The sequence below is a fragment of the Eubalaena glacialis genome, chromosome 3 (assembly GCF_028564815.1).
Source record: "Eubalaena glacialis isolate mEubGla1 chromosome 3, mEubGla1.1.hap2.+ XY, whole genome shotgun sequence".
Lineage (NCBI taxonomy): Eukaryota > Metazoa > Chordata > Mammalia > Artiodactyla > Balaenidae > Eubalaena > Eubalaena glacialis.
Window position 1 is genome coordinate 21,968,446 of NC_083718.1, and position 26,694 is coordinate 21,995,139.

At 51.7% G+C, this 26,694-nt stretch overlaps 1 protein-coding gene across 2 annotated transcripts in view; it reads right to left on the reverse strand.

Annotated features, from left to right (window-relative positions):
* Window positions 1–2,449: 2,449 nt before the first annotated feature.
* Window positions 2,450–26,694, reverse strand: part of SUSD4 (sushi domain containing 4) — a 135,606-nt gene continuing 111,361 nt past the window's right edge. Inside the window, exons 6-9 of one of the 2 annotated variants that reach the window (XM_061185336.1) lie at window positions 9,867–10,058; window positions 8,853–8,997; window positions 4,737–5,119; window positions 3,668–3,785 (exon numbers count right to left, since the gene is read on the reverse strand). In XM_061185336.1, coding sequence (XP_061041319.1) covers window positions 3,757–3,785; window positions 4,737–5,119; window positions 8,853–8,997; window positions 9,867–10,058 — 749 coding nt within the window. In that variant the 3' untranslated portion in view covers window positions 3,668–3,756. Of the gene's footprint in view, window positions 3,786–4,736; window positions 5,120–8,852; window positions 8,998–9,866; window positions 10,059–26,694 lie in introns of both variants that reach the window. The other variant, XM_061185337.1, reaches the window with a different exon arrangement.

A 26,694-nucleotide genomic window follows, 5' to 3' on the forward strand; every position in this document is an offset into this window, starting at 1 on the left:
TGCACACTGTGTGTTAAGTTTTACGGTTTCAGTGCGATCGTGCTCAGCATCCGCCCTCCCTGACAGGTAAGTGCTGCTCCCCGGGGCCCTGTTCCGCCTGCTAGAGCACGCATCTTTCCCTTGGACTTCTTTCTTTATCACCTTGGAAATGCATGGGCATTAACTTTTATGCTTTAAATCCAAAATAGACAATAAAATTAGGGGAGCAGGTTAGTGTTAATCTACAGGGCTGCCTGTGGAGGTGATCTGAGTCCTTCAGAGTCCTCGGAGGAATTTGTGAGGTTGTCCTGCCCTCCCTGAGCAGAAATTTCTGCAGCACTCAAGAGAGGGCTACGCTGGGAGGGAAGGCAAACGCCCAGAGGACGGACAGCGTCCCTCTGCATGGAAAGCTTGGCTTGTGGAAGCCAGGGAGGTGCTCCTGGCAAGAGGGTCTGGGGGAATAGGATGGCACATCTCAGCCCGCCTGCTGGGGCAGCCCAAACGAGCTTTGTCTACAAACACTTTGGAGGGTGGTGGGGACCAAGGCAGGTCAACGGTGCCTAGAGCTGCACTGAGTAAATCACCCACGTGACACCCTCTTTCACAGTGGGGAACAAGTGGAGAGCAGCGGCCATTTGTCAGATGCCTACTGTGAGCTGTGACTTACATTAGCTGTCATCCTCACTACAGCCCAGCGGGGAAGGCAGAGGTAAACCATCTCTAGTTTCTGCATGAAGAAATTGAGGTCTGGGGTGGGGGGCAAGAACTCGTCCAAGTGCACAGCCAGTTAGTGGCAGAGGCAGATTTTGAAGCAGGTGATGGCCCGTTCCAAAGCCAGTGCTCTCCCGGGATGCCGCACCGCTCTGCAGGGGTTGCCTTGGGACCCAGACGTCCTGGGAGGAGGGCTGCCTAGCATAGCCAGGTGTGGAGGGAGGGAGCAAAGGAGCAGGAGAGGCCTCCAGGCCCGGCAGGCTGTGGCCTGTGAGCCTCTGCATGTCACTCCCAACTGTCCAGGTCTGCTGTGTGCCCGGGGGCAAAACACTTCTGCAGGAATAGGAGGCAGTCCTGTCCATGTGCCAGCTGCTGGGATGGGTGTCATTAAGTGGAAAAGGCTCTAAGGAGCCCACACCAGCCAATCACAACCTTGCAATTAAAACAAGCTACATGGAAGTGAAGTGTGACGACATCCTGCGACTTCCGCCTGGCGTGCGTATGATGGGGGGCTGGTCAGCCGGAAAACTGCTGCCCTGCAGTTCTTTCTAACAGGCACTTGTGTAAACACCTCAGGCTGACGTCTTGGAACACCTCGGTTCTCAGCTCCTGACCGCTGCCCTGGAGATGCCTCCCTCTCCCAAAGCAGAAAGCACTTTAGGCGGGGATGGCTCTCTCCCACACCACCCCTCTGGGCACCAACTCACAATACAGCCCGGTGTGTTCTCATACCTACTAATTCCTGGGGCAGGGTGAGAATGATTCTGGTTATACCCAGAGGGCCTCCAGGACTTTTACACGAAAAGAGCCAGAAGCATGACATGCTTGGGATAGCATGAGGATGTTTTCCTGCCACAGAAGCTCACTATAATGAAAAAAAAAATCATGGCAAACAGTATTTGTGACTGCGACTCTGATGTGGCCACGCACTAAAGGGACTGAGGGGAGGATCCAGGTAATTCGGTTGGACATCGTCTGACTCTGTCACTGAGCAGGCGTTTCCTTCCTACCAGCCTCTGTGCTTAGAACAACGTTGACACTAACACCTGGATGTACGCTGCACCTGTGCTACCTGTCTCCCAGGTGTGGGGGGCTGGAGAGGCATCCCTGTGCTCGGCTCACAAGCTGCATGCTGTTGCTCTCTACTTTGGGAGAGCATTTTCTGGAAGGAGGCGAGGCCAGGCCCCAGAGACAGCCTCGCAGGCTTCTTTGGTGGGAAATGAGGCACTTACCTGGTGGTCTCTGAGACACACTCTCCATTTAGAGGGAGTGAGGGGAGGACAGGTGTGGCGTGGAGAAGAGCTGAGACCTGCCCGACAGGGACCCCGGGAAGGCTGCTGGCGGCAGGGGGCAGGAGGGTGTGGGCTGCCCACAGTGAACTCCGGACCCCGGTCCCACCCAGCCACCTATGCTGTCTGTCTTTGAGCTGGCCAGATGGACTTTAAGCATGAACACCATGAAAACCCGCTTCCGGCACTAAACAATGTCACAATTACCAAACACCTTTACCCACTCGCTCAGCTGTTGCCGCTGGTGGCCCCGCTGCCCAGGGCACCGGGCCAGGCATGCCCTTTCCTGTTCCCTCCCTCCTTCAGCCTCTGGCTCTGGTCCTCCGCTGTCTCCATCCCCTGGGATCACTGCCACAGCCCCTCCCTGCCCACCCAAACCCACTCCACTATTGAAGCCACGCTTCAAACTGTCATTTTCTTTTTAATTTTTAATCAGTCTGTGTCGAGAAAAAACAGGATTTGATCAAGCTTCCAGCTCTCACCGCTCTATCAGCATAGCAATTTTATGGATCAGAGTTTTGATTGTATTTGTCTAAAACCCAGAGGAGAAACGGAATCAGCTCCACAGATCAACATGTATTGGAAGAGACACTTCAAGACTCGGGAAATGTTTTTATCAATCATTTTCTTAGAACGACACCCAGTGGGCCCCGGGAGAGCGTGGTGCGGGTGCTGGATGGATAGGCGGGTGAGACAGCCGGACGCCTGGGAAGCAGGAGCGGAGAGTTGTCTGTCTTCGGAGACTGCGGACTTCGCAGGACAAAATAAAAGGGGGGAAAAAAATCCAACCTCATATTTTATTTGGAGGAGGAGGAATATATTTTCAGATACAATCTCTGTTTTGGAAAATTAAATCTGTCTGAGTTTGGCAGCAGGGGCAACAACCCTATTAGTTAACTGGAGATGGGCTCACGACTCAGATAAATTGTCAAGTGGGATCTTTTAAAGATGCCGAAACAAAACATTACCTTGGTTACTTCTCCACCATGAGATGCTATTTGAACACACTCTGACCATGTGTAAAGTCACAAGATTTAGCCAACGCCATGGATCCGTGTGCTAGACCATGAATACAAATACTGATGATATTTCACCAAAGGACAGCACGGAGGACAGGAGCTCTACTTTTTGAAGAAATTTCCAGAAAGCCGAGTCTGTCTGAGTCTTTCCTTTCCTTTCTCAGTGGAACCGCCACATCCCGCTTTAGTCTTGCCTTGATCAGAGTTGTCCAGCCCAAGGGACACACCAGAATCTTCCTTGGGGAGCCTGCAGGGGGCGCTCTGCCGCTCTTCCAGCAGCTCAACACAGACTTCCGGCAGAGGCTGATCCATCCTAATTTGGCGTCCAGAGACAGTCTGAAGCAGATTTTAGAAGCGATTTACATAATGTGACATGCTTTCAGAGGAGGCGGGTAGTACTCATAACATAAGTCAGCGGGACGTGGGATTTGGTGGGATATGCGTGGAACCGTCTGTCCCATGTTCCGCAGCACAAGATGCACTTAACACCTTCTTCCAGGACCACACAGGGTCTCCCCCCATCCTTTTTGTTCCTCACTGGTCTTGGCAAATCCTCAAGTTTCATTTAAAAGCACTGCCACTGCCCTTTGTGTCAGCCTCACTGTTGAGTCCGAGACGTATGATGGAGTCACCGTCCCCATGCTGATAAATTAGAAAACTTCCTCCATCCCCCCAAGCTCTGTCCTCCAGAGGCCTCACTCCAAAGTACAAGGTGCCCATCCCCAAAGGGGCAGTAGAATCACTGGGACTTTTTCCAGTTATGGATCTTCTTCCATTAGAGGGATCTCTGTAAAAGAAGAGATGGTTATTATACTAATACACCGGAAGACACCGCAAAGATCTGGAATCGTGAGCTTTAGTAAAATGTCTACGGTTCCTACAAATCAGTGAGAAGAAGAAGATGCTAAGTTCCACATATCAGTCAACAAGCAAATAAACCAACTCCTCTGTACAACATTATTTGCTGGAAAATCTCATACTCAGCTCATAAAAAATAAACCGTTAGGCTTCAACCATGCACCCTAATGGTCATACAAACCAAAAGGTTACAAGTTCAAGTACAGAGAGGCAGGGTGGTACTGGAGAAAAGGAACTCTATGAGGAACCAGGAGACCCCTGTTTCCATGTGGTTACTGCTACTTACTGTCAATATAAGCTGGAATTAGTGCCCTCATTTGTAAAGTGGTGCTGGTGCCCCCTTGCCCCGGGAAACACAGCCCTAATTAGTCTGATGCATTTTTACTATTTTGCCATGAGCTGCAATCTGCCTTTCCTTGCAGTAGGCACATACACATCTTTTACTTCACCCCTGATAAACATAACTTGTATGTACCCAGAGCTTCTCCAGGGCTGGGCCCTCGTGCCCGCATCTGGGTCTTCCCTTTTAGCACGTGTGTGTTACCTTGATCCCAAGCACCACTTTCAGAAGTCCTGCCTAATTAAGGGAGAAAGAAGAAAAGCATCCTGGATCATACGGATGCTATTAAAACCAAGTTCCGCCCACTGTGGCCTTTCTACTTTGGATGGCTTGGTGCTCTTTTATGCCTCCAGTTAATGGGCTCATCACTTGTGAGATGATGATCATTTCTTCCAATAATTGGCCTTGCTCACGGCCTCTACATGCAGAGAGAGCAAGATGCAATTTAAGCTGAGTGAGACGGTAGCACTGATTTGGCCCTGAGCTGGGAGCAGGGTGGGGCTGTGCAAGGGTGGCCCGGGCCTCGGGGCAAATGCTTACCATCTGCAATGTCAATGCCTGGGCTGGTGGATGCCACCTCCCCCGCCGTGCTGGGAGCTGTGTCAGGGTTGTCGGAAGCGGGGCGGGTGCCCCCTTGGCACGTGGGAGGTGAATACAAACTCTGGAGCAGCTCCGAAGAGCCTGAGACGCTGTCACGGGTTCCTGACTCCCCCGGGCCTGTGTCCGTGTCCCCTGAGCCGGGGTATGCTGGGGGGCTCTGGTCGTCCACGGGTAAGGGGCAGCCCTGGCCCACGGAGGCCAGGTACCCTGGGCCTAAGGCACTCAAGCCGCCACTCACAGCCTCGTCATAGGACGGGAGCATGACGGGCACGCCGTCTACCACCACGAAGTCGGGGTCGCTGCTGGAACTCCTGGGAGGCCCCCTGTGGAGAGGAAAGTGGTGCTAATCTGTCAGGTGACAGGTCACCCCGGGAACGAGGCCACAGTGCCCCCCACTGCAGCTGGGGTCCTGGGGGCTGCGGAGCCCTGGGAGGAGGCAGTGCAGGAGATCCAGCCTCCCTGCCCGGTCCCCTCCGGCAGATGGTGCGTCCACCAGGGCCGCACTCTGGACGGGAGAGGTTTTCTTCTCCTGCTTCCCTCCTGGCCTCCTGCCGCCTCTGGGCTCCAGTATCTCCTCATACTTCCTTCTTCCCCCCATTGGACCTCTGGGCTTGGCCTTATGGTCATAAACCTGGGAACAGGGGACTATCTGGCCCATTCCAACTGAGCATCCCAATGTGCCCCTGCAGTGTCCCTGAGGAAGCCTGTTGGAAACGGAACAGTACCGTTAAAAGCTTGGGAAACCGTGGACCCTAAGTGCCCCTTTCAGTTACCCCTGTGCTTCGTATGCTTCGTGTTTGTTTTCTGCTACGGTATAAAAATCACTCATTTTTAGACAAGACAGAAAAACAACAACAGAAAAAAAAGGAACTCTGAACACCATCTCACGGCCACCCCCCGACCCAGCAGCCACCTGAACCTAAGCTCTGCCCGTGCTGCCCAGAGCGGGGGTTCCCTTACGCTGACACACACGCGGTTCTGGCCTTGCCCTTGGCCTCCGGTCCCTTGCACCTTCCGCACCGCGGGTCTGATGCCAAAGCCCGAGCTCCGTGACCACTCTCTGCTCCTGGTCCCTGGAGGAACCGGGGTGGCCAGTAAGTGGCCGGTGGAACTTGGTTCCTTATTTCCTCGGCTGGGAACTGGTGCTGAGTGATGTGGCCAGAAGGTAAAATATCAGGAGGAGAAGACAACCCAGCTGGGGGGTATGGGGTGTAGACCCTGAACCCCTGCATGCCAGCGGCAGGGGCTCCAAAATCTGAGGACTGAGATGTCTGGACGCTGGTGTTTGAGGTGGAGGAAGCGTCAGGCCGCCTCTCTCTGACGCTCGGGGCCACTGGCTTTTTGGAGCATCTTGCTTAGAGATTCTGGCGGGGGGCTCCTTGCTCCACCATCCTTAAGGCCACCCAGAGATGGGGGAGATTGCAAGGCCCATGACCCCCCAAAGGCAGGAGCCGGGAGGAAAGGAAGAGTTTGCTCCAAATCCAGCTTCTCTCCCCTTCCACAGCCCTCGTGAGTGGATCTGGAACCGGCCGAGCTCCCCTCCTCCCTGGCCTCCATGGTCTCACACTGGCCTCCTTTCTCACTTAGGCCTCCCTACCTCTCACTGTCCCTTTCACCAGCAAGCTGTCTGGGTCAGGGCGACCCGATGGATGCCTCTGTTCTCCGTTCTCCCCCAACAAAAGCTCCCACAGTGGCAGCTTCTCCCCGCTGGTCCCAGCCCCACGGACTGTCATCAGCATCTCTTTGGCGTCTACACCTCTGGGACCTAGAGTAAAAAAGTCCTTCCTGGACCTGCTCCTGAGAACCTTATCATCTATTTGCACAGCTGAGATCAACGTTTCCACACAACTAGAGAGTAACCTAAGATGGAAATAAATACTTGAGGGATTAAAAAAAAAAATCAAGTGAGTTTTAGGGACCATTTTTATTATTTATTTATTAAATTCTTTTGGCTGTGCTGCACGACTTGCGGGATCTTAGTTCCCCAACCAGGGATCGAACCTGGGTCCCTGGCAGCGGGAGCTCCAAGTCCTAACCACTGGACCGCCAAGGAATTCCCTAGGGACCATTTTAAAACCATCTTAATATTTAGTCTCTATCCTGGAAACTTTGTTCCCAAGCCTATGTAGAAAAATAGCTCTACAGGCCACGTTCAAGTACTCCAGTGTACTATAAATCACAATATGTGGTTCAGCTTTCTCCTTATAACCCTTAGGCCTTCTTTAGATAGTCTAATTGCTCAATGATAGAACATGGTCCCTTGACTCATAAATAATAACGGTGAAGATGAGAGAGCGGATGGCAGGTTGGAGAGGAAAGAAGATTCTGTCACCTGAGCTGGAGCTTGGCTGTGGCCCCAGGATGGTGTCCACACACACTGGGCCTGGCGTGGATGCAGGCGCACACCCACCCCCGACCTAGCACACTTTCACGGCTGGGAGAGTGGGGTGCTTGCAGGTTGGGGGGCTCCTGCCGCCAGCTGGTGTCATTGCTACGTGGGATGAGGCCGTCCTGGGGGCGGGAGGTTGAGGGGAAAAGGTGGGTGGTGCTTTCTCCAGCAGCCCCGCCTGCTTCCCGCCCCCGCGCCTGCCTGGGAGTGTGAGAGACGCCAGTGAGTTTCCTGGAGGGCGGAGGGCGGAGTGGGAAGCGGTGAGTCCCGGGAGCCGCGAGTCCCGAGTCCCGGGAGACGCCTCCTCCACTAAGCAACACGCTCTTTGCCAGGGGCGTGGTACACACGACCCTGGGGGCCAGTTTGTCCCTGTGGGCAGAAACAAATGCCCTTTTCTGAAGCATGAGGTCCCCAAATGAGAAGACTCTGACATCGGCACAGGAATCCAAGGAGATACTTGATTCCCTTGGGAGCCCTGGCTAGCATCCTATGATGTTCGGTGCCCTGACTTCCTTCTCACGTTCACAAACGTATCCCTGTGCTTTCTTTTTTTTTATAAATTTATTTATTTATTTTTGGCTGCGTTGGGTCTCCGCTGCTGTGCGCGGGCTTTCTCTAGTTGCGGCGAGCTGGGGCTACTCTCCACTGTGGCGCGCCGGCCTCTCATTGCGGTGGCCCCTCCCGTTGCAGAGCACGGGCTCTAGGGCGCACGTGTTTAGTCGCTCCGCAGCATGCGGGATCCTCCCGGACCGGGGCTCGAACCCGCGTCCCCTGAATCGGCAGACGGATTCCCGGCCACTGCGCCACCAGGGAAGCCCATCCCTGTGCTTTCTAAATGACTTCTCCTTCCAGGAACAGTGATCTGCCAGCAGCAGTGCTGGGTGGCTCTTGGTTCCGAAGGGCGCTGGTGTGCTTGGTTCCGGGCAAGGGGCCAGCGTCGGAGGGGCAGGGCCACAGGCTGCCCTGGGCACTGAGAGGACCAGACCGCCTCTGAGGGACTTTGACAAGCTCCTCTCTGGTGATGACGACAGGGAGGATGAAGACACTGACCCAAGCTCACCTGCGCAGCCGAGGAGGATGGAGAACCACCCCCCCCGGCCCCCGCCCGCTCACAGGTCCCACTCCGAAAGCTCAGACCCTACTTGGAGGCAGAAGCTCACCAGCCCTGTCCTGGCTCCCCATCCAGAGCCTTTTCTCCTTCCGGAGACTTGCCACGGTTTTGCACACCGGTTTTGAACCTCTGTTGGGTCACGCACCTTGGACCTTGTCCCTAATTACTTCTGTGTATTTCTTATCCTCCCTGTGGCCTGGAAGCTCCAAGGTACGTAACTCTAGAGCTGCAGGCACATAGTGGGCAATGGGGGGGACCCCTGGGGGTGGGAGGTGCAGGGTGTACAGCCCTGACGGTGCTCCCCTTCTCTGCACCCCCTACAATGCCTGCCTCGAGAATGTTTATCCAGGGAAGGAGGGAGACAGGGGCTCACGGGTGGGGGGGGCGGAAAGAGGGAAATGAGTGTGTCTCCAGCTTGGTGTTCTGACCCCAGACACCCCAAAACCTCCCAGGCGAGTGTTTTTGCTTTCTCCCCTATTCCCCCTTCGAAGCTCAACTCTGCACTCATCAAGGCTGACCATCCTTTCTCCTTGCTGCTCAAGGTGGCTGCACTGACCTGGGGGGAAAGTGGGCCTTGAACTTGGTCTGGAACATCCTGGCCAGGATGACAAGCAGCAGCACCAGCAGCACGCTGGTCGCCGTGAACGCCACGATCTTCCACGTGGTCAGCAGGGTCTCATGGGTGCCGGGCCACGCTGGCTCTGCCGGGAGAGAGAACGAAGCAGCTGTGAAGCTCCCAGGCCGTGACGGGCGCTGGGGTTTCTGTGTGCTCGTTTGAGGGATTTGCCTTCTTTACTTCTCTGCACTCCACCCGCACTGGTTCATGTTACCATTTGTGGGCCTCCAGATGCGCTGTGTTAACAAATGCTTCCCCCCCGCCCCCGACCTGCTGCATCCGGGGCAGCCATCACCCCTGCTTGGGGCAGGTGGCTGTGGCCACATCTGGAAAAAGCCGGGGCAAGCGGGCTGGACCGGGGTGGGCGGGAGACGGTGGGCGGACGTGCACGGGTGCCCAAGTCTCCGTCGTGTGGTCACTACCCAGGTGCTCTGAGACCAGGGGTGAGGATGGTTTGCTAGTAATTTGTTACTAAGTAGGAAGCACTGACACTTGCACGTGGCTTACGTTTTTAGAAGTGAGAGCAGGTTTTACCCATAATCATATCATTTGTGTTCTGATATGCGTCCTGGAGTGGAAGAGAAAGGCTGAGTCATGCATCGCTTGGGTCACACCCATGGGCCTGTGTCCTTGTCAGTGGAAGGGGACAAGGCTGGGAGAAGACAGAGTGCACAGAGGCCAGGTCCTTCCATGGATGCTAGGGGTCTAGGGACCCGTTCAGAGGGTCAGCATTTTAACATGGGCATGGGCGGGTTAATACTCCTGACCCTCTGAACAGGGTTTGGAAGTATCAGCCACGTGTATCCACAAAGATGAGTTTCTATATCCAGTCCCTAACACCGTGTGTGAGGGGGGGAGGGTGTGTGGGAGGAGGCACGGGGCTCAGGACACAGCCACCCGCCACTGTGAGTAGTCTGAACCTGGACCATCCAGGGACGCCCTCGACGTGCTCACCTGACTTGATGCAGTAGACTTGATAGGAAGGAAACCACTCCCCGTACTGGCAGGTGATGTACTTGTAATCACTGGTGAGGCTGTAGCCGGGATCGCAGTAAAACTCCACCACGGTTCCGTGGTTGTAGCGCTCACATGGCCGCGGGTGGCAGATGAAATCGCCGTGACTCACCATGGGAGGTAGCGGACAGACTTGGGCAGTGGGGGAGAATAAGAGTTTCAGAACCACATGCTTATCCTGTCTGGACCCTCAAAACAGAGATTGAGCTCGGAGAACACATCACTCAGAGATGCACTGATACATGAATCATCAGACTAGTGATGATCAGCTGTCCCCGAGACAGTCCCTTCGTCTGTCCCTTCACGTGAGGTCAGACGGAAGCCTGCAATAAGATTCGGAGCACTTGTCGCTGTCACGTGTCACTTTATAATGATAAAGTACATCATAAAAGAGAGGTTCGTTTTACATCGCAAAGAGTATGCCTACTTAATAGACAGTGTTAAGCTGCTCTATTAATAATGCATGCTATTATGTGCCAGACAACCTAGTAAATACAACTGAGATATTTATGGACAGAATCTTCGCTGAAATGAACAGCTATCCTGAGCCTGCTCCTGTGGCTATGGGAGTAATCTGGGACCATCCAAATCCCTGGGTGTGCCTGACCTGATCCACAGATGCCCTCCTGGGGTTTGGCCAATGACGTATATGCAGCTCTTCTGCTGGCTCCGTGCAGGCCCAGGCCACAGCCTCCCAGTCATAGGCCCCCTGACCAGCATGGAGGAGCCTCGGGGCCTGGGCCTGGTTTGCCACCAATATGCTACGTGACCTTACAGAGGTCACTTAACCAAATTTAAGCCTTGATTTTCTCCTCCGTAAAATGGAAGTTTATTCTACCCTTGATAACGTTTTATGGTTTTTCCTAACCCTCACAGTCTATGATTTTAGGGGAAGAAAAAGTTGTTTTCAGTTGCCTCTCTTGAACCCAAACTCTGGGTTGTCAGGTAAGAACGGTTCTGTCTCTGGGTCCAGAAAGATGGTTTTCGTGGAGTTTAGGGCTTGTTCACTGATTCCCACAAAGAGCCCTCTTTCCTGGACGAGGACTCAGAACTGCCCTTAAACATTCCTCAAGAAACAATCAAAGCCCAGACCACCGAGGCCAGCTTCAAACCCACGCCTATGGAAACCGCTACAAGCTTTGACCAAAACAGGGAGAGAGTTAACTTTTGAGCCTCTTCCCAGGGGTACCCAAGCCCTGGGCAGTGGAGACGCACAGGCAGGCCTCAGAGCTCTCCCCACGCAGCCGCATCTGCAGGCAGCTGCCCGCCCCACACGGGCCGCTGGAATGTGTGTCGGGAGCTCTTTTCTGGCAGCAAGCCGGGCACTGGGGCTGGTCAGCAAGATGGGCCCACCCGATGGGGGTGTCCCATGGCTTGGGGCCAAGAGGCTCTTTACAGACACTCTCTCTCATCCTGCAAACAAGGCCACGAGGCAGATCTTGCTGGCTCTTTTCAGAGTCAGGGAAACAGAAACTCAGAGAGGTCAAGTTCTCCAGGAGCAGCTGGAGGAGTGGGTAGGAGCTCGGGCTGAGTTCTGGCTCAGCTCCTCACCAGCCGGGTCACTCTGAACAAGTGGCTTCTCATCTCCGAGCTTCAGTGGCCTCATCTGTAAAATGGGAGCATCTGAGGGTTATTCTGGGGAAGGCTGGCCAGGCCTCAGTTCCGAGCTGACATGATGTAAGTGGGCAGTCAGGGATAACCAGGAACCGGGCATCTACAGAGAGGGGTCGTAATGAGGCAACTGCTTCCGCAGGTGATGGAAAAACCTACGTGGACAATGAGGCCCCTGAGATGCACAGCAGCGGGAAGCCACTACTGCCCCTGGCCAGGTGGGATGAAGGTGTCCTAGTGGCCGGGCCCCCGTGGAAGTTGGAGCCACGGAGGTGATCCTGTGGGAGATGGAGGCCGCGGAAACTCAGGCACTGCTGGAGACGCCCCGGGGCAGCGAGGCTCAGGGGGAAATGCCCCAGCTTCTCCACCTGCCCTCACTCCCTCTGGACAAAGCCGGCGGGGAGCCAGCGGACCGGGGTGGGGGGTGGTGCAGGGGAAGGTCCAGGACTGGGTCTGAGGTCCACAGGCCCAGAGTGTTCTCCATGAATGGCGGCTGGCAGGTGACTGCGCCTCGGGTCCCACGGGTAGACACTGGTGTAGAGTTGGGACTGGAGCTCTGGCTTTCCGCCAGCCCAGGGCATCTCCTGTCCCAGTAGATGCATGCCCTCCACAGAGCTGCCCAGGGCCACGGAGTCCCGTCACCCAAAGCATTTCTAGTTCCACAAACTGGGGCTCCTGCCAAATCCACTCCCTCCAGGGTGTTCCATGAGCATCCCCAGTTGGTGATCAAGGCAGCAGGAGAGGAAAGGGAAGGGAAGGACGAGAAGGAGGGAGAGAGAAAAGGTACCAGCAGCATTGAGCTGGTCCTGGGATGCCAGCAGGGATTTGCAGCAAGGGCCCCTCCTTCCCCAAAGGCCCCTCTGTGAAGAGAACAGGGAAGGAAGTGTCCGGCTCCCGGCCCAGTGAGGGAGGCCACTGGGCTCTCAGAGCCACCTTCCTGGGCTGAAGGAGGCCCTGCCTTGCAGAGTGAAGGGGAGGTTCGATGTCCGCTGTGCGGCCAGCCTGACAGCAATATCTGCCACTCTGGTGGCCTCCAGGGCTTCCTGGCTCATGTGGCCACAGGGGGTTCCCCTCCTCTGCACCTCCCATGAGTGCCCCCCAGCACTGCAGCAGCTCACGGGAGGCTGGACCTTTGCTGGGAGAGTAGGTCCTTTCCACGGTCGAGGGTTATACAGAGCAGCAGGAATCTCCCCCTAGCTGCCCTCCAGACAAACCCCCAGCAGTCCCCACAGGATGAGAGAATCATCAGAGCATTTTCAAGGCCCAGAAAACGTCATGAGAGGTCGGAAGAAGCCCTGTAAATATATATATGCAAGTTTGTTATGCCGACTAAAAATCGGCATTCTCCACCTGGTTCTACAGGAATGAAGTCACTAAGTCACTGCAGTCTCTGACCTTCAACACCCCGTGAAAGGAGTTCAGGGCGGAGATCAGGAATGAGGCACTCTGTGCTCTGGAACAAACTGGCAGAACAGGCCTCCAGACAGTTAGATATTTTCAAGAGAAGATTTTATGAGCCCAATTTCTTGCATCTTCTGATATCTAGAAAAGCACTAAAACCATTAATGGAGACATCTCCTTGTGACCAGCAGCAACCTTCTGCCAAGACGTGAGCTTGACTGTACGTATCCCCGTCACCAAAATCACATGTATGCTGTCCTCCTCCCACCTCTTCAGAGCAGTTCCTCAGAGCCATCTGAGAGCCTGTCTCCCAGGCTATAGTCTTCATTTGGCCCCAAATAAAACTTAACTCACAGCTCTCACGTTGTGCAATTTTTTTCACTTGACAGTTTTCAGCAGCATTTTTCCTCACTTGGAGGATAAAGGACTGTTCAAATCATTGCCTTAACCCTGAGGCAGGTGGTCCCTGATGTGCTAAGGTCCTGGGCTGACCGGACCCTGCATTTGACCAGGGAGGGGGGTGGTACAGCATGTGCAGCCAGGCAGGGGCATGGAGGGCCCCAAATTCATGTTCAAATCCCAGCTCGATACCGCTGAGTTGGGGGCGGGGTGTTAGGCAGCTTGTTTAACTTCTCGGGGGTTTAGCATCCCTATCCGTGTAGTCAGGGCAACAATTCCTAACTCCTAGGGTTGTTGCGAGGATTAGAAAGTGTATGTAACGTACGTAACACAAAAGTCTGGAACGCAGTAGGCACTTAATAAATAACAGTGCTTAGTATTACTGGTGCCTGAACTTGCTGAGTGCCCGTGCTGTATAATCAGGATACGTGGATTGCACCAGGCCGGCCCCAAACATTCCTGGAGGGAATCTGGAAGCATCTCACTGGCAGGTTTTCTCAGAGGCCGGATAAAAACCACCCACGGTAGAGGCTTTGATTCCGAGACTGTCATAATCGGTTGCTAATAGAGATGCATTTGTCCCCTAAGTGGAAACATTTATCTTCACACTTTGCAGGGTTTCTAGTGATTGCACCTGGCCGGCCATTAACTTTGCTGCAAGGAAAACCACCCCGTGCATCCTGGTAGGGGCAGAGGGTCGGGAGTGTTCTTTAAACTTGGAAGGAACAGACAATCAAAGTGTTAATTATAAATTTGGGAAGCTTATTTTTTTTAATAACTCTCTTTTTAAAAAATTATATATTTATTTATTTATGGCTGCGTCGGGTCTTCGTTGCTGCACGTGGGCTTTCTCTAGTTGTGGCGAGCGGGGGCTACTCTTCGTTGTGGTGTGCGGGCTTCTCATTGCAGTGGTTTCTCTTGTAGTGGAGCACTGTCTCTAGGTGCGCGGGCTTCAGTAGTTGTGGCACGTGGGCTTCAGTAGTTGTGGCTCGCGGGCTCTAGAGCGCAGGCTCAGTAGTTGTGGTGCACGGGCTTAGTTGCTCTGCGGCATGTGGGATCTTCCCTGACCAGGGCTCAAACCCATGTCCCCTGCATTGGCAGGCGGATTCCCAACCACTGTGCCACCAGGGAAGCCCTGCTCATTTCTTAATTCATTTACTTAACACATAGTTTTTGGACAACCACTGAAACTAGATAATGCATTGATCCCGCCCTCCTGGGGCTTACTAAAGACAGATAATAAGTAAACAAATGAATATTGATGTGTCTGGATGAGGCCTTTCCTCTTTCTGTTGAAAAACACCATCAACTCTCACACACAGGAGGTGGCCTGGGCGACCTGCCCCCACCTCCCGAGAGGCCTGGAAGGTGCCTGGGACCAAAGGCAGCCAGATGTTCTTTTAGGCACAAGAAGATCCAAAATGTAAGCTGGTCCTGGCAGGGGATTAGAGAACCAGGGGTGCAAAAGCTTTAAAAAGGCCAGACCACCTCACGCCCCCTGTGATGGAGACGGGCCAGAGGACAGCGGCTGCGTGCACCCCATGCTGGAGAAACCGAGGATACCCCAGACGCCAGAGCAGCCAAGGGCAAGGGCCCTGATCTAGGACAGGTGGTCAAGGGACATGTGGGGAGGAACATCCCGGGCAGAGGGGACGACGCACGTGAGGGCAAGCTGGAGGCATGAAGGGAGGAGGGGGTGGTGGCCGTGTGTGACCAGAGAGGGGAGGGGCTACACACGGGAGAGTGCAGAGGCAGCCAGGGCAGTGTGTAGGCAGCTCCGTGGGCCCCGTGGCCGGGAAGTTGAGATTTTACCCACAGTGTCAGGGACACTGTGAAGAGCCGGTATAGACCTATTTTCACAAGGAAGCTCTAGCTGCTCTGTGGAGGCTAGGAAGCAGGGATGGAGGTGGGGAGGCACTCAGGTGGCTGCTGCCACAACCAGGTGAGAGAGGATGGTGGCTTGGACCAGGACAGTGGCAGTGACATGGTGAGAAGGAGAGTGATGGGACCTATTTAGAACTATCTATTTCTACAATAGGATTTGCTGAGAGATGGAATTTGGGGGCCACGGGAAGAATCAAGGATGACCCCCAGATTTCTGCCATTAGGACCCAGGCAGATGGTGATGCCATTCACCACATCAGGTTTTTGTTTGTTTGTTTTGTGGGAAGGGAGAGGTAGTGAGAGTCTGGGCTGCCAGTGAGACAGTCAGCCAAGTATCAATCAGGCAGCAGGAGAAAGTGCCTGGGGTCAGTAAAGAACTCAGGCATCGGGGAGTTCCCTGGTTGCCTAGTGGTCAGGATTCTGGGCTTTCACTGCCATAGCCCAGGTTCAATCCCTGGTTGGGGAACTGAGATCCTGCAAGCCACGCGGTGCAGCAAAAAAAAAAAAAAAAAAAATAGAGAAAGAAAGAAAAAGAACTCAGGCATCATGAGCCTAGAGATAAGACTGAAAACCATGAGACCGGGTGAACTCACCTAGGGAGAGAGGGTAGAGAGAAAAGAGGAGGGGTCCCCATCCAAAGGCTGGGAAATCAGTTGAAAGAGTGAAAGAGACTGGCTGAGCAGACTGGGATGGACCAACGAAGCTGACACAGGAAACTGTTCTGAGCAGGGGGGGAAGTAGTTCCCAGCAAGCTGAGAACGATTGGAAATCACCAGTGACCTTGAGGCAAGCAATTTCAGAAGAGCGGTGAGTGGCCAGCGGAAGAGGGGCAGTGTGGGCTGAGGAGTGGGCGGGGTAGGAAATGTAGACTCAGAGAAGTTTGCTAAAGGAAAGCAGCCAATGGGGCAGTTGGAGGCCCGGGGGGATCCTGCCCACCCCCCACCCCCCAGGAGCCCTGGACCTTGTTTATATGTCCTCTATGGGAGCAGACCAACATGGAGGACAAGGCTGGTGATGCTGGGTGGGAGAAGGAATGCAAGGTCATTATGAAGGTGAAAGGAGCTGTGATCCTGTGCACATCAGTGGACAGACTGGCCTTTGACAGGAGCAGGAGGAGGCCGGAGGGAAGAACTAGAGCTGGACACAGGGACGAGTGGATCGAAGCCAGGGTGATGGAGACGTGGGGGACTTGCCATCTGCAGGTTCGCACTCTCTGAAGGCAGTATGAGGTGAGGCCGTTGCTCAGGGAGGAGGAGCTTAGAGCTGAGAATTATACATCACTTATCACAGTCCTTCGCCCATTTATATATTTCATTATGTCCAGAAGAGGAAAACAAGGTTTAAAAATAGTCTGTGTGCTTCGTGAACATTCACAGAAATTATTTTGGGGGGGACAGAAGAATGTAAAACATTACCACCTCTAATTATTTTTTTAATCCTTCTGAGCCACGAGCCCAGGTATTTGGATTGCGTGTTTCCATTCTCAGTCTTCCAAAGCTTCATGCGGCCCCCTGGGTGGTCTTCGTGTAGGGAGAAGCTGGCTCTTTTGTCTGTGTGCCCAGATCCAGCCCACAGGGCTGGTGCTGGAGGCTGCTGGCTGCTCCCACGATCCCGTTCCCCTCTTCCTTCTGGGCACAGAACTGTCTGCATTGCCCAGTGTCCCTTGTTCCTCTGAGTTCTGGTCAATGAAATGTGAGCAGAAGTGGTAAATACTCCTCCAGACCCGATGCACGGAATTCTTCCAAGCTTCTTGAATGAGACAGCCTCCCAAGAGGACCTTAGAAGCTGCACCTTGAACACAGCAGAGGCTCCACTGGCCCCTGAATGACTGGGTGGAGAGGAGGCACTGGCTGACCCACACTCACTAATTCCACTCGTGAAAATAAACTTCTGTTTTGTTTGAGCCACTATACATTTTTGGGAGCCTCCTCCCAGGAGTGGGTCTACGCTCTACAGTGTGGATCAGCAAAGCACTCGCTTTCCTGCAGTTCACTGCTACCATGACAGGCACCCACCCTCCCTGCCATGTCAACATCTTACCATCTGAGGAGCATCTTAGTGATTTAAGTCAGTGGTCCTTCAACCCTGCACATCAGCATCACCTGGGGTGGTCTGGGGTGGGGTCCTGGGTGTGGCCAGGTCTTTGAAGCTCCCCAGGTGATTCTGCTAGGTGGTCAGACTTGAGAGCCGTGGAGATGAATCTCCCTCCATTCTCCACCTGCTGGGATGGAGGGCTTACAACATCCAGGGGAGCGAGTGTGAGAAGTAAGTTGCCATGGTTTCTGGTCAGAGTCTTTACCTTCCACAAGGCCCTTCACTGCTGTCCATGGACCATCAGCTTTGGGATCAGCCAGGAGCTTGTTCGAAATGCATAATCTCAAGCCACATCCAAGTCCTACTGAATCAGGAACTTCATTTTAGCAAGATTCCCAGGTGACTCACACACACAGTTCAGTCTGAGAAGCGCTGCCCCAGACCACGACGAAGCTTTGTAGCTGAGCTCAGCGGTGACAAGGAGAGAAAACTCGCTCTTAATGCCAGAATCTGGCCCTCAGCTGGCCTGGCAGAGCATGTGGGGGGGGGGGGTGGGAAAGCCAGCAAGTCTGTGTCTCAAGTCCAAAGGCATCATCTCAAGACCAGCAGCATGATATCCGAGCACCTCTCAGGAACCAAGAGCATGGCCACTGCTCTGTACACGTACAGAACCAGCCAAAACTCTGCCTTCAGGAGTTCTGCTGGCTTCTAATAATTAAACTGCCACTGCCCCCACCGGCTGTCCCCAGGCTGATCTAAGTTTGGGTAATGATTCCAGGAAGCTGCCTGGCACTCTCCATGCCAAAATCATAGCTGTTTCCAAGGCTACGTCCAAAACCTTGCTTTCAGCTCAGGGAAAATCAATAAACATTATACAGCACATAACATTTTCCACTTTTGTTTTGCTGTAACAACACGGAAGGCCAATAAATGTGTCCACCCAAGGAAGCAAATGATGACAAGGCTGGGCCTTTGCTTATTTCCAGGCCTGATGGAGCAAGGTGTTGACTTGCTTGGAGATGCGCTGACAGATCAAATTTAAGATCAATATTACCCAGCAGCTCCGAGGGAGGGGCTCTGATCTGCTTTCCGTCTTGGAGTCACCACATTAGGGTGTCCCTGAAGGAACACACGATGCACCTGATGACGACTGTCAAACTTCAGTGCAAAAAAAAAATACGGCTTCACGTAAGAAATCCAAAGTGTGTCTAGTTTTGGAGACACAGTGAAGCCGCAAAGGAGCACACAGATGAGGGAGCAGGTGTAAAACCGTGATTTACTCTGACATGTGTTTCTGGGTACCAATGAGGTGTCCTTCCTTCTTTGTAGTGACTCAAGCACCAGGGGCTAAGCCCGGTACAGCCTCACTCACCGCAATGTGAAAATAAATCACAAGACATCTGTGATGTCTAAGTGTTCGGATGCCTGTGAACATCTTCTCAAATAGGATTCCCACAGATGGAATGCCTGATGGTAATCGGGGCATCTTAATTTTTTGAAAGGGAGAGAAATCGGGGGCTCAAGATGAAAAAGGTGTGTGTCCCACAAGTTAACACAGAAAGCCCACAGGGAAGGGAGCATTTAGAGCAGGTGTCTCCTGCCTTTCCCTGCAATCAGCAAACCCTTCCCCATGAGAGCATGCTGAATATAAAATGTTGCCGGTGTATTCCAGCAATTCTTAAGTTCCTTCTAAACAAACTGGACCAAGGTGCTACACTGATATTAATGCATAACACATTGATTTTCCGAACTTCAAATTTTTCTCCCATAAATTTTTTCTTAAATTTCTTGTGCCTTCTCAATCTTATCTGTTAGCAAATCCTAGCAAATGAGGGAATAAATAATTGAGTACTAAGTTCATGATAATGGAAAGCAAGTGGTTATGCTTTTTTCCTAGCTGAGTGTGGGTGCGTGCGTGTATGGGCATGTGTACACTTACGTGTATGGTCCCATACTGTACATAGAAAATACATAGCTCTGTTTTCTGCTAGCAAAAGTGTTTCTAAGGCTTACACAGTATTCCTTAGTGTTCTGCCAAAAAGAAAAAAAAAACTTGCTATTCTGTGAAAAGTACCATGCTTTTCGGACATCTGAACGTATTTGAAAACTACTGGCTTAGAAGTCATGGACAATGAAAAAAGGAAAAAGGGGAAAAGTCAGCTAGAAGAGCAGGAAAGGAGAGAGTGTGAGAAAAGCCAGGAAGACATAACATCCGTGGATTAATGGAAGTTGCCTACAGGCAACTTTACATAGTGCAAAGCGCATTTTCTTGGGTTCAAATCTTGGCTCAAACACTTTGGAGCTATGTGACCTTGGGCACTTCATTTAACCTCTTTCTGAGGTAGTTTTAGTTTCCATCACCTGCAAAAGAGGAATAGCAACACCCACACTGCAGAGATTTTATAAAAATTAGAAATAATAGCTGTAAATCAAGCGCAGTGTCTGACACAAAAATAGATGCCCGATAAACAGATAGCTACTATTATTAGTAACCATATTGTGTATGTATAGTAGCTGTATTATGAGCCAATGAGAGAAAACGCAAGCAGAAAGGCCAATGACAACTTTGAACAAGCCCCGACCATGAGAGCAGCATACACGCCACATGCTGTTCTACTTCATCCTAACCACAGTTTTGCAGAGCAGATTTTGTTATGGCCTCATGCATACAGAGAAGGGAATCGAGGCTCAAGAAAGTGAAGTTACTTGTCCAAGGTCAAATAAATAGAAGACCTAGGATTTGACCTTAAGTGAGGCTTACTCCGAAGCTATGCTCTCTCACTGAGCCTTGCTGTAGGGTTTTACATGTGCACAGGCACACGGGAGTGTAGGCCACCCAAGGACCAGATGTGACAGAATGGGTTTCTTGATCTGCAAAGATGTGGGCTGTGCACAGTGGGGTTAGAGTTTGGAAAAGCCTTGGAGCCTCTCGAGAGAGAAGAAAGGCAAGATGGGGGAACCCTGATGGACACAGAGCATTCCTGTTCCACTTGTGGGCATCAGCAGGATGCTGTGGACAGGGCCAGAGGAGAGGCGAGCTTAGGACAGGGCTGTGGGTGGAGTCCAAGGATGCTGGCCAGCTGGGGTTTGGGAAGCTTTGAAGACGGTCCTTTAAACCTGACACAAGAGGTACAAGGAAGACACAAGAAGCATCTGCTTCTTCTCAAGCCAAGGCAAGGGGAGCACGTGGTGTGGGTTGCGTTGTGTTCCCCCAGAAGTTCTGTCGAAGTCCTAACCCCAGGTTACCCGTGAATATGACTTCACTTGGAAACTGGGTGTACTGCAGATGTAAAAGTTAAGATGAGGTCATATTATAGTAGGGTGGGCCCTTGATCCAATATGATAGGTATCCTTATAATAGGAGAAGAGACACACAGAAGGAAGATAGCCATGTGAAGACACAGACTCATAGGGAAAACACTACGTGATGACAGAGGCAGAGACTGGAATGGTGTAGCTATAAGCCAAGGAATGCCAAGGCCACCTCTAGAAGGAAGGTGAGTCTCCGAAGGAACATGGTCCTGTCAACACTTGGATTTTGGACTTCTAGCCTCCAGAACCATGAGAGAAGACATTAATTTTGTTTTAAGTCACCAGCCCGTGGTACTTTGTTCCAGCAGTGCTGGGAAACTAGTACAGCATGAGTCTATCCTTGGCCTGGGAGGAAGTGGCCAAGCGCTTGGGCCAGGTCCACAGGGAAGCAACCGGCTAGAACAGGAGGGTTTCCTGGCTAATGTCAGAATGTCTCACTGAAATAACTAGACACCAAGATTTCCTCAAAGTGAAGTAAAAAAAAGAATCGTTTTACATGAAAGTGGTTATTTCACGAGCTATGCTTTAGTGGATGGAGTGGAATAAAGCAATGCAGGAGGACAGCATCCCAGGGCTGGAACCTTAAGAGCTCCTTGGGGAGATACCATTCTTTGGGTAGCACTGGCAGAAACCACGTTGGGGAGCCTTATGCTTTGGGGACAGTAGAGAGTCACTCACAGTTAACTCCAAGGACCACAGGACCTTTGAAAAGGTCAAGTAGTATGGGAGAGTAAGGGTCCTCTTACACGCGATTTTAGTCATGGTTGTCTATAAAACTCTTAACTTCCTAGCTTCCTATAAATTTACTTTTCTTCCCAATTCAAAAAAATTTCCCTTGGAATAAGATGTTTATGGCATGAAAATACAGATTGATGTCGGCACAGTTGTTTGCCTGTGATCTCCTGAGCTAAGGACTAGTTTTAAAATCTGAAATCCAGTATAACTGGCTTTTTTAAAATTCCAACTGTTTCCACCACCTTAATGCCTGGACCTGTTACCTCCCTGCCCATGAGTGGAAGAGATGGCGTTAGAAAATGCATTAGGTTCTCATCCATTGAAGAACAAACTGGCCAGCATGTGAGCAAAGTCCTAGACTTTTCGGCAGGAGCCCCAGGTACTGGGAGGAAGAGGAACGATCAGATGAAGGGCCACCTCCGCTAAGCGCTTTGACTTTACAGAAATCTGGGCACAATTTAGAGTCGGGCATCATCTTTTTGCAAAAACAAAACCCCAAACAACAAAAAATCCTCCTGTACAGGAAGAGAAAATGATTGCGAACACAGATATTATGTTACAGGCTCTAACAACAACAAAAAAAGAATGACGCAAGACACCAAGATGGACACAGACAGGTGTGACTGTTTTACCTGCCTATCATCCCAGACTTCTAATCACCTTAGGGAAAAAAGGGAACTCTGGTAACTGCTTGTAAAGAAAAGTGGGGTTGCGGGAATTCCCTGGCGGTCCAGTGGTTAGGACTTGGTGCTTTCACCGCTGAGGGTGCGGGTTCAATCCCTGGTCAGCGAACCAAGATCCCGAAAGCCAAGCAGCTCGGCCAAAAAAAAAAAAAAAAGAAAGAAAGAAAGAAAAAGAAAAGTGGTGCTGGGGGTGGGAACTGGGGAGGAATGACCCCCAAACCACCCTGCCGAATACTTCCTGGTGACTCTCGGTCTGTAAAAGGCAGGGAGTGACTGAAGGAATTTATTACCTTCTGTGTTGCACCTGATTGCAAGAGGTTTTATTACCAAAGTCATCTAACTTTCCAGAGAGGAAAGAAGGAAATAAATCCTGCCTGGAGCAGGGATGGAGAAGATATTCTAGAGTTTAAGGAAAAACACCAAGATTTTCCCTTTTGTACAAGCCATCTATTTTCTGAGCGTGATGAAGTCACCCTCTCGGCATAGCCAGTGGCTCAAACCACTGGCCGCAGCTTTGAAGTTGCTTAGTTGTGCGTTCCTTTCACTGACCTGACATTTAAACATCACAAAATAAAGACCTCTGCTTGCACGCCTGTGAGCTTTTCAAAAATATGAGGAGACTACAAGGCAAAGCAGAAATACATTTTGGTGATAACAATGAACGCGGTGGCTGAAAGGGATTGGTCCCCACACCCTTGTCCCCTCGAATCCAGCCTGGCCTGCAAAAAAGGGGTGAAAGATCTCAGATCTCTCTGCCATGGAAGGTTTGGAATTCAGACTAATTCAGAACACTGACCCCAGGAGAAGCTTGCATGTAGGAGTCTCGTTTTATACGAGTGGCTTCCACTGCAGAAAATTTGCAGCATCCTTACTGATACAAAGGGTTTCGACAGAGCCAGCATGAGGGGGCTTCCGATTTATTCCGTTTCCGAGGATTCAACCCCACCTCTTTGCCTTGCAACCAGGAGACATTTCCATAAAAACATGAGTGATGGTGCCTGGCTTCAGATCCACTGTGTCCCCCTGGGGCCTGAATCTGCCCCAGGACAGGCTGCCTGCCCGGGTGAGAGCTGAGGGGTAGGGGCCTTGGGAGAAGTTGGGTCCGAGCCCATCTGGTGGGACCCATCTCTGAACGTGACAGTATATTGGGGGGGTCGGTTAGCCAAGTCCCCCGTTGGTGTTCTCTTCTTTCCTTGATTTGGTGAGAGAAACCAGTCCAGAGCCCTGCCACCTTTGCTCGCCTTTGGTGGGAAAAGGAATCAGTTCTATTCTTTGATGTCAATGTAAAATCTCTGCAATTGAATGAGGTTAAAAAAAAAAAAAGATGATCCTAGGAGAGCTGGAGGGTTGATGGCTACATGTTTCCAAGGAGGTTAAAAGGAAAGCAAGGTGGCGGGCAGAGCCTGCTGAGGGGCTACGGCTGGCAAACAGCAGGCCTGGAGAGAGAGGATGAGGCGGAGTTCAGGGCCATCTATCAGATCAGCAGTCATACAGTTCAAGAGAATAAGAGCCTATAATGTAGTAGCCGGGAAGCCTGAGAACTTGGTGCCACTTGAAAAATAGGAACAAGGTCTCCTGGTTTTCTTAGGATTTCTTAGTGTTTCTGGATTCAATATAGAAAAAAGAAAAAAAGAAAAAAAAAGAAAAGAATCATGAAGCTTCTTGATGCCACAGCACAATCTACTCTTGAATACAAGAGAGACGTGTGCCCAAGAAGAGGAAGTACTACAGTGGCAATTACTTATTGTATAAAGAAAAGAGAGAGAGGAAAATTAAGCACAGTGATCCCTCAGAAATGCTGCTATGACACGCAGGCAGCTATTTTCTGGTAATCACTCTGTTGTAATGTATGAACAGTACATGGAAATAGTATTAGAATAATTTACTATTGCTTGTGAACAATAAATTAACAAGGTTGCTTGCTAGTTTGCATTTTCTTCTAATAAAAAACCCCATGAGGGTCACAGGCAAGGTAGCTGTAATACAAACAGTGCCGGATACAGGAATTTTCATTGCCAGGAAACAGAACAGGAGAGGATGTGATGCCCTAACACATGTGCCAAGATGGCAGAAGACATTTTCAGTTCACAAAGCGACTTCCACGTTGCTTCAGACAGGGCTTCTCCCTAGCCAACGTCACTGACACATGACGACGGACGACCTGAGATTTCCTCTTTTCCAGGCCCAGGGAACACATCTGTCTTCAGGGAACTGAAGAGTCTTTTGTTTTTGAGAATAAGATGGGGAAATCCCGTAAGACTTTGACTGATGGAAGTTGGATGCCTAATGAGGGTTCGAAATTAGCCATCGACTCACATACTTGAAGGCTGGGAGTCTGAGGAGATGGGGGAATTCTGCTATGACCTGGCAAATCACTTCATTTCTCTGGTCTCAAGTTTCTAAGGAGGCAGAATTAGATGAATGATTTTCATACTTTACAATGGGAAGCTCTTTCTCCAAATAAATCTTAAGTGGGAACACGAGATGCAAGTATGTAAAACAGTGCCATGGTGGGGGGCGGTGAGGGCAGCTGGAACAAAGCTACCTTGGACTCTGCTGGCTTCCTAGGGACCCCCGGGGTCTCAGAGCCTTGGGGACAGGACAAAACCACCTGGCCAAGTATTTCCTAGCCCTGTATAATCCTCTTACATTTGGAAGAGAAGGAAAGGGAAGGGTATAGGGTCAGATAAGCAGATAAAGAAGCCCTCTCTCCCTCTTCCCATATAGAGGCCCCACTGCTACACTGAGTAAACAAGAGAGAAAAAAGAACATTCACTGCTCCTTTCTTCATTGTCTGCTGACTCCATTTCATTTGGATTCAGCTGCTGGCAGGATCACAGGTGAGTCTGCAGGAAGCTTGAGAGCCCAGGAGAGGCTGAGGGAGACCCTGGTCCTGGCTAGCTGGTCTCCTCTGAATTCTGGGAGGCCTGGGTAGCTGTGGGTGACCAGTGGGTCGCTGCTTTTATCACTCCAGTTTTGGTGAGCAGGACTTGAATTCCTAATAGCAATAGCCCCACAGCATTTAGTACATCTCTGGTTGGTACCAGAGTCCTAACTGGGAAGGAGGGAGGGAGAGAGGGAAGGAGGGAGAAAGGGAAGGAAGGAAGGAAGGAAGTGGGAGAAGGGAGGGAGAAAGGGAAAGTTCCCATGTTGTCCAACATTATATGCAGTGCAGCTTGGGCCAAATCATATAGTGTACCCTCCTCCTCCCTCTAAAATCTCTTACATGATAAAAATCCAGGTTATAGGGAACATCAGCAGAGAAAAAAGTGGCCCACGGGCAGCTGAGCAGATTATACAGAAGGCAGGGACCTGGCCTCTCTCGCAGGAGCCAGCAGGGGCAGGAGAAGAAGCACAGCTGGGGAGTCAGGTCAGGGCTGGATCTTTTGAATCTTTTGAATCCTGGCTCTGCAATTTACTCCCCGAGGCCATGTTACCAGCCTGCTGACTGTCAGTGAAGAGGGGCATAATAATACCTGGAGTTGTTTTAAAGCTAAAAAAAGACAAGTGAAGTGCCCAGTGCCAAGATGACCCCCAACAAACATCTATTTCCTCTCCCTGCCAGTTGCCTACTGGTGATGAAGGCTCATGGGTTGACTGAATACGAGCCTCTGGGAAACTGTCAGCAGTCGTCCTGGGGAGAAACTCTCCCTTTGCTTTGCTCCCAGAGCCAGCGGAGGGCAGGGTGGCCCCTCTGGATGGGTGCGTTCTGGTTCAGAGCAGAGTCAAGGAGCGTGGCGGCTAAGAAAGAGCCTCAGAAATCAGCTCTTCCCACTCCCTCCCTTCCCATCCAACGAAATGGACTCTCTGCAAGCAGCAGAGCTAGGATTAGAGCCCAGGCCCTAATCTCCAGCAGGTACTCTGGGTCCTAGGAGTGCCTGGAAGAGCAATGTGGGTAGAAAGTGTGGGCTCAGGGGGCCCCCTGCTGCACCGCTTGTGAGCAGGGTGACCTTGGGAAAGGGGGGAGACTCTCTGAGCCTCAGTTTCCTCATCTGCCATTGGCACCACACTTACTTCTCATGACGCTCATTAGGATGAGAGATCACGTGCCTCCACAGGGCCTGGCATGGAGCAGGCATCCACAAACAGTCAAAGGAGTCAAAGGAGGCTTTAGTTACAATAGCTACACATTGATGAGTACATATACCACGTGCCAGGGGAATGCAGGGAGGAACAAGTTGTTTTCTACCTTGGAGTTGCTCCTAAGAAGCTAAACTTCTGATCTGCTTCTCCCTGTTCAAGAATGTAAGTGAGGAAGGCAGAGAAGATGAGTGGCCTGGGCCCCCCATGTTGAGGCAGTCCGGTGGTGCCAGAGCCGGGGTACAGGGGTGGGAACCTCGCTGGCACTCCCAGGCCCCGAGACCTCGCACAAATCCACTCATCTCCAGCACTGCTGATTCATTTCTGCAAAGGGAGTGCCAGGGTGCAGTGCGTAGGGTGGGGGAAAGGTAAACTGGTGATGTCTAAGGCTTTCTAAGCTCTGAATTCTAAGATCAATGGTCCCAAATCAGCACCAGTAAATCCTGCTGTGACTTGGTTCTGTCATTTCCCTTGATTGACTTAAGATTCAATACAGAAGCTTCCAGCTAATTAAGAGGTCCAGTTGGCCACTTTGTGGTCGAGGATGGCTGGGCAGGAAGGCGCGAGAGACCTGACGGTCCTTTGCTTGTCTGGTGAGACGTGGCAGCAGGAGGGACACAGCTCCATGG